At 44.6% G+C, this 7901-nt stretch overlaps 1 protein-coding gene across 1 annotated transcript; it reads left to right on the top strand.

Moving 5' to 3' along the window:
* The first annotated feature begins 509 nt into the window (after nt 1–509).
* LOC127920179 (protein unc-13 homolog A-like) lies at nt 510–6543 on the top strand. The gene is made up of 3 exons (XM_052503952.1): nt 510–597; nt 941–1161; nt 6082–6543. The coding sequence occupies exons 2-3, from the start codon at nt 1089–1091 to the stop codon at nt 6372–6374; spliced, it is 366 nt and encodes a 121-aa protein (XP_052359912.1). The 5' UTR covers nt 510–597; nt 941–1088; the 3' UTR covers nt 6375–6543.
* Nucleotides 6544–7901: the final 1358 nt, after the last annotated feature.

The raw sequence follows: 7901 nt of genomic DNA, 5'->3' as shown, positions 1-7901 counted from the left end.
CATGGTACGGGCTAGGCCCCTTAGTTCCAGTGAGTAAAATCTTAACGCTACAGCATACAATGACATTCTAGACAATTCTGTGCTTCCAACTTTGTTTCAACAGTTTGGGCAACGCCCTTTCCTGTTTCAGCACAAAGCGAGGTCCATACAGAAATGGTTTGTCGAGATCGGTGTTGATGAACTTGACTGGCCTGCACAGAGCCTTGACCTCAACCCCATCGAACACCTTTGGGATGAATTGGAACGCTGACTGCAAGCCAAGCCTAATCACCCAACATTAGTGCCCAACCTCACTGATGCTCTTGTGAATGAATGGAAGAAAGTCCATGCAGAAATGTCCCAACATCTAGAGGAAAGTCTTCCCAGAAGAGTCGAGGCTGGAGCAACTCCATATTAATGACCATGTTTTTGGAATGAGATTTTCACATACTTTTGGTCATGTAGGGTCAAGGCTCAAATTGAATGTATCATTTATACTCTCTCTCCCTCCCTCCCTTTCTTGATCTCTACCCCCCCCAGTCTATGGCCTCTCAGAATGCTCGGAAGGTTGGAATCACCACGGCGATGGCCTGCAGCACCCTTGGCAATGAGGACCTGGTGGGTCACACAACTTATGACCTCAGCGTGTCTCAGCAGAGCTAAAAAAATATCCATTCAGTTTAATTCTCATTTCAATCAACTTTATTATTATCATCCCCAAGGGGCAATTTTCACCTGCGGAACATAACACTTTGAAAAGAACATGTAGCCGACCACACTTTTTACTGCTGAAATACAATTGATTTATTAAACAACCAAGGTTTTTGGCAGCAAGCTGCCTTCATCAGGCAGTGTGCATGTATAATTAATACCATATTCCTCCCTCTGCCACTCTCTCTCTGCCTTTTTCTCTCCCTCTCTTTTTTGCTCTCTATCCCCTCTCCTTCCATCCCTTCTGCAGAAGAGTCATGTGTACAAGAAGACTCTACAGGCTCTGATCTACCCCATCTCCTGCACCACGCCCCATAACTTTGAGGTGTGGACGGCCACCACACCCACCTACTGCTAACGAATGTGAGGGGCTGCTGTGGGGCATCGCCCGCCAGGGTATGAGGTGCTCTGAGTGCGGGGTCAAATGTCACGACAAGTGCCAGGACCTTCTCAATGCCGACTGCCTGCAGAGTAAGGAACACATATGTGCACACACACGAACACATGCACAAGCATTTTGCTACACTTGCATTAACATCGGCTAACCATGTCTATGTGAGCAACAACAACAACAAATATTTGACATACATTACCAGTCAAGTCTGGACACACCAACTCATTCCAGGGTTTTTCTTTATTTTTACTATTTTCTACATTGTAGGATAACACTGAAGACATCAAAATTATGAAATAACACCTGTGGAATCATGTAGTAACCAATAAAGTGTTAAATAAATGAACATTTATTTTATATTTGAAATTCTTCAAAGTAGCCACCCTTTGCTTTGATGACCGCTTTGCACACCCTTGGCATTCTCTCAACCAGCTTCATGATGTAGTCACCTGGAGTGCATTTCAATTAACAGGTGTGCCTTGTTAAAAGTTCATTTGTGGAATTGTTTTATTTCTTAACCTCTCTAGGGTATGTCCCATCTGGCCAACATCCAGTGAGATTGCAGAGCTCCAAATTCAAATACAGAAATGCTCATTATAAAAATTCAGAAAACAAAACATATTTTACATAGGTTTAAAGATGAACTTTAAGAGTGAGAGTTGCACCCCTTCTGAAAAAACCTACACTCGATCCCTCCGATGTCAACAACTACAGACCAGTATCCCTTCTCTCTTTTCTCTCCAAAACTCTTGAGCGTGCCGTCCTTGGCCAGCTCTACCGCTATCTCTCTCAGAATGACCTTCTTGATCCAAATCAGTCAGGTTTCAAGACTAGTCATTCAACTGCCACATGAACCTATGTATCACGGAGCGCTCCGCACTGCTAAAGCTAACTCTCTCTCCTCTGCTCATCCTTCTAGACCTATCGGCTGCCTTCGATACTGTGAACCATCAGATTTTCCTCTCCACCCTCTCCGAGTTGGGCATCTCCGGCGCGGCCCACGCTATAGAATTACATCTACCTGACAGGTGCTCCTACCAGGTGGCGTGGCGAGAATCTGTCTCCTCACCACGCGCTCTCACCACTGGTGTCCCCCAGGACTCTGTTCTAAGGCCCTCTCTTATTGCTCGCTATACACCAAGTCACTTGGCTCTGTCATAACCTCATCATGGTCTCTCCTATCATTTCTATGCAGGTGACACACAATTAATCTTCTCCTTTCCCCGTCTGATGACCAGGTGGCGAATCGCATCTCTGCATGTCTGGCAGACATGTACTTCCTCAGTGTGGATGACGGATCACCACCTCAAGCTGAACCTCAGCAAGACGGAGCTCCTCTTCCTCCCGGGAAGGACTGCCCGTTCCATGATCTCCCCATCACGGTTGACAACACCATGTGTCCTCCTCCCAGAGCGCTAAGAACCTTGGAGTGATCCTGGACAACACCCTGGCGTTCTCAACTAACATCAGACGGTGTCCCGTTCCTGTGAGTTCATGGGTTTAAACATCCGGCAGGGACCCTGCCTCACACAGGAGCCGGCGCAGGTCCTAATCCAGGCACTTGTCATCTCCCGTCTTGATTACTGCAACTTCCTGTTGGCTGGGCTCCCTGCCTGTGCCATTAAGCCCCTACAACTCATACCAGAACGCCGCAGCCCGTCTGGTGTTCAATTCCAAGTTCTCTCCCGTCACCCCGCTCCTCCTCTCTCCACTGGCTTCCAGTTGAAGCTCGCATCCGCTACAAGACCATGGTGCTTTCGCCTACGGGCTGTGAGGACGCGGCACCTCAGTACCTCCAGGCTCTGATCAGGCCCCTACACCCAAACAAGGGCACTGCGTTCATCCACCTCTGGCATGCTCGCCTCCCTACCACTGAGGAAGTACAGTTCCCGCTCAGCCCAGTCAAAACTTTATTTATTCTTGTGGCCCCTATGCAATGGTGGAACAAACTCCTCGGGTCTTTTGGGGGACATGCTATCAATAATACCTTCTCAGACACCTGAAACCCCCTTTCAAGGGAATACCTAGGATTGTTGGCAGGATTCAAGGGTAAGTAATCCTTCTCACCCCCCTTCAGTACCCTGCATGTGTATTTTAATGAACGTTTGAGTTTAACGGGTGCTATTAGCATTTAGCGTAGCGCATTGCATTTCAGATGTCTAGATGGGACGCCTGCGTGTCGGGTAGGAAGTAGTTAAAGATGAACTTCTTATTAGATCCAACAAACAAGGTGTCAGTTTGTAAAAATGCTTTACAGTGAAAGCCATACCCGTACGGTGTTGAGAACATAGCCCAGCAGACAAATCATTACAAACAGTGACAACCAAGTGAAGAGTTACACAAATCAGAAATAGAGATAAAATGAATCCCTGACCTTTGATGATCTTCATATGGTGGCACTCAGAAGACATTCATTTACTCAATAAATGTTCCTTTTGTTCGATAACGTCTCTTTATATCCAAAACCTCCTTTTGTTCGCACGTTTTCTTCAGTAATCCACAGGCTCAAATGCAGTCAAAACTCCAAATTGTATCCGTAAAGTTCATAGAAACATGTCAAACAATGTTTATATTCAATCCTCAGATTGTTTTTAGCCTAAATGATCTATAATATTTCAACCGGACAATAACGTTGTCAATATAAAAGGTAAACAAGAAATTCACTCTCAGGATTGCGCATGAAAAAGCTCTGTGACATGTCAGGGTCCACTCATTCAGACAGGTCTTACTTCCTCATTTATAAGAATACTAACCTGAAACAATTTCTAAAGACTGTTGACATCTAGTGGAAGGCATAGGAACTGCAAATTGAGTCCGAAGTCAATGGATACTGTAATGGCATTGAATAGAAAACTACAAAACAAAAACAAAAAAATCTTCCTGAATGGATTTTTCTCAGGTTTCCTCTTGCCAAATCAGTTCTGATATACACAGACACTATTTTAACAGTTTTGGAAACTTTAGAGTGTTTTCTATCGAAATCTACCAGTTATATGCATATCATATCTTCTGGACCCGAGTAGGTGGTTTAATTTGAGGATGCTTTTCATCCAAAATTACGAATGCTGCCCCCTTCCCTAGAGGTTATTGCGTTTGAGCAAATCAGTTGTGTTGTGATAAGGTAGGGTTGGTATACAGAAGATAGCCCGATTTGGTAAAAGACCAAGTCCATATTATGGCAAGAACAGCTCAAGTAAGCAAAGAGAAAGATAGTCCATCATTACTTTAAGACATGAAGGTCAGTCAATCCGGAAAATGTCAAGAACTGTGATAGTTTCTTTGAGTGCAGTCGCAAAAACCATCAAGCGCTATGATGAAACTGGCTCTCATGAGGACCCCCACAGGAAAGCAAAACCCAGAGTTACCTCTGCTGTAAAGGATAAGTTCATTAGAGTTACCAGCCTCAGAAATTGCAGCCCAAATAAATGCTTCACAGAGTTCAAGTATCAGACACATCTCAACATCAACTGTTCAGAGGAGACTGCATGAATTAGGCCTTCAGGGTTGAATTGCTGCAAAGAAACCACCACTAAAGGACACCAATAAGAAGAAGAGACTTGCTTGGGCCAGGAAACACGAGCAATGGACATTAGACTGGTGGAAATCTGTCCTTTGGTCTGTTGAGTCCCAATTTGTGATGTTTGGTCCCAACCGCCTGGTCTTTGTGAGATGCAGAGTAGATGAACAGATAATCTCCGCATGTGTGTTGTTCCCACCGTGAAGTATGGAGGATGAGGTGTGATGGTGTGGGGGTGCTTTACTGGCGACACTGTCTGTGTTTTATTTAGAATTCAAGGCACACTTAACCAGCATGGCTACCACAGCATTCTGCAGCAATACGCCATCCCATCTGGTTTGCGCTTAGTGGGACTATCATTTGTTTTTCAACAGGACCATGACCCAACACACCTCCAGACTGTGTAAGGACTATTTGACCAAGAAAGAGAGTGATGGAGGGCTGCATCAGATGACCTGGCCTCCACAATCACCCGATCTCAACCCAATTGAGATGTTTTGGAATGAGTTGGACCGTAGAGTGAAGGAAAAGCAGCCAACAAGTGCTCAGCATATGTTGGAACTCCTTCAAGACTGTTGGAAAAGCATTCCTCATGAAGCTAATTGGGAGAATTCCAAGAGTGTGCAAAGCTGTCATCAAGGCAAAGGGTGGCTACTTTGAAGAATCTCAAATATAAAATATAAAATATATTTTGAATTGTTTAACACCTTTTGGGTTACTAGATGATTCCATATGTGTTATTTCATAGTTTTAATGTTTTCACTATTATTCTACAATGTAGAAAATAGTCTAAATAAAGAAAGACCCTTGAATGAGTAGGTGTGTCCAAACTTTGGACTGGTACTTTATGTAGAACTAGTGTATCTAGTATTTGTACATTACACACACTATATTTTCTCCTTACACTCTCTACATACAGAGAGACATACACACCCATTACTCTCCTCTTTCTCCTCCCCTCTTCCTTTTCAATGTATCTCCTGTGTAATGTGCTGTTATCCCTTCTGTTTCTCTCCTTATCACTCCCTCCATCCTTATTACTTCTCTAATTCACATTCCCCAAAATGAGATTTTCGCTACTGATTTACTGTCTCTTTTATCTCCTATTACTCACTTGTCCCCTCTCCCCACTATTCCTCAGGAGCCTTTACTCTGATGGTTTACCCAAATGATTCTCACTGCCTCTTTTCTCACTCCATCTCCTATTCTCCATCTATACCAGGGATGGGCAACTTTGATTGGGCTGAGGGCCACAAAAATCTGAACTCATCATGAAGGGCCACAGTGGCAGTGGGGGGAATTGATCTATACCCTTTTCTCTCTCCTCATTTTTTCCCCTCCATCTTTCTCTTCTCCTTGTCTTTCTCCCTCCTTCATGCCCTTTTTCTTATTACCTCTCTCTCTCTCTCTTTATCCTCTCCTTTCTTACAGCTCTTTTCCTATATGCTAACCCCTATTCTCCCTCTCTCTCGTCTCCCAGGGGCAGCGGAGAAGAGTTCTAAGCATGGAGCGGAGGACCGAACCCAGAACATCATCATGGTTTTAAAGGACAGGATGAAGATCCGAGAGAGGAACAAACCAGAAATCTTCGAGCTCATCCAGGAAGTGTTTAGTGTCATCAAGGCGACGCACGGCACTCAGATGAAGCAGATCAAACAGAGCATGCTCGATGGGACGTCCAAGTGGTCGGCCATGATCAGCATGACTGGTAAAACAAGGACTGGGATTGAGATTGAGATTATATTTGGTAGGTGTTGGGAATTTAGAATATGAGGGGGTGTTGGTTACTGACTGACAGTAGGAACAGTGCATCAGTAGACTTGTCTTTGCCAACCAGAGAATAAATGATATTTGAGTACTTTCTTTAGCATATGCTCTTATGCAAAGTGTGTTTGGTGTGTAAGGACACTGAAACGACCAATTAGCTCATACACTCTGTGTGGTGTATTTTTATTTTATTTATTTTTATTTCACCTTTATTTAACCAGGTAGGCTAGTTGAGAACAAGTTCTCATTTGCAACTGCGACCTGGCCAAGATAAAGCATAGCAGTGTGAACAGACAACACAGAGTTACACATGGAGTAAACAATTTAGCAAGTCAATAACACAGTAGAAAAAAATGGGCAGTCTATATACAATGTGTGCAAAAGGCATGAGGAGGTAGGCGAATAATACAATTTTGCAGATTAACACTGGTGATAAATGATCAGATGGGCATGTACAGGTAGAGATATTGGTGTGCAAAAGAGCAGAAAAGTAAATAAATAAAAACAGTATAAAAACAGTATGGGAATGAGGTAGGTGAAAAAGGGTGAGCTATTTACCAATAGACTATGTACAGCTGCAGCGATCGGTTAGCTGCTCGGATAGCTGATGTTTGAAGTTGGTGAGGAGATAAAATTACCAACTTCAGCGATTTTGCAATTCGTTCCAGTCACAGGCAGCAGAGTACTGGAACGAAGGCGGCCAAATGAGGTGTTGGCTTTTAGGATGATCAGTGAATACACCCTGCTGGAGCGCGTGCTACGGATGGGTGTTGCCATCGTGACCAGTGAACTGAGATAGGCGGAGCTTTACCTAGCATGGACTTGTAGATGACCTGGAGCCAGTGGGTCTGGCGGCGAATATGTAGTGAGGGCCAGCCGACTAGAGCATACAAGTCGCAGTGGTGGGTGGTATAAGGTGCTTTAGTGACAAAGCGGATGGCACTGTGATAGACTGCATCCAGTTTGCTGAGTAGAGTGTTGGAAGCCATTTTGTAGATGACATCGCCGAAGTCGAGGATCGGTAGGATAGTCAGTTTTACTAGGGTAAGCTTGGCAGCGTGAGTGAAGGAGGCTTTGTTGCGGAATAAAGCCGACTCTGGATTTGATTTTTGATTGGAGATGTTTGATGTGAGTCTGGAAGGAGAGTTTGCAGTCTAGCCAACACCTAGGTACTTATAGATGTCCACATATTCAAGGTTGGAACCATCCAGGGTGGTGATGCTAGTCGGGCATGCGGGTGCAGGCAGCGATCGGTTGAAAAGCATGCATTTGGTTTTACTCGCGTTTAAGAGCAGTTGGAGGCCACGGAAGGAGTGCTGTATGGCATTGAAGCTCGTTTGGAGGTTGGATAGCACAGTGTCCAATGACGGGCCGAAAGTATATAGAATGGTGTCGTCTGCGTAGAGGTGGATCAGGGAATCGCCCGCAGCAAGAGCAACATCATTGATATATACAGAAAAAGAGTCGGCCCAGGGAATTGAACCCTGTGGCACCCCCATAGAGACTGCCAGAGGACCGGACAGCATGCCCTCT

This window comes from Oncorhynchus keta, unplaced genomic scaffold, assembly GCF_023373465.1.
Source record: "Oncorhynchus keta strain PuntledgeMale-10-30-2019 unplaced genomic scaffold, Oket_V2 Un_contig_18549_pilon_pilon, whole genome shotgun sequence".
Taxonomy (NCBI): domain Eukaryota; kingdom Metazoa; phylum Chordata; class Actinopteri; order Salmoniformes; family Salmonidae; genus Oncorhynchus; species Oncorhynchus keta.
Note: the sequence above shows the minus strand (reverse complement) of the source record. Positions and strands in the feature narration are given on the sequence as shown.

Excerpts from the sequence above, each read along its gene's own strand:
- LOC127920179 (XM_052503952.1), top strand. The coding sequence starts at position 1,089 with ATGAGGTGCTCTGAGTGCGGGGTCAAATGTCACGACAAGTGCCAGGAC. Across the intron at positions 1,162-6,081 it reads CAATGCCGACTGCCTGCAGA|GGGCAGCGGAGAAGAGTTCT; the intron begins GTAAGGAACACA and ends CTCGTCTCCCAG.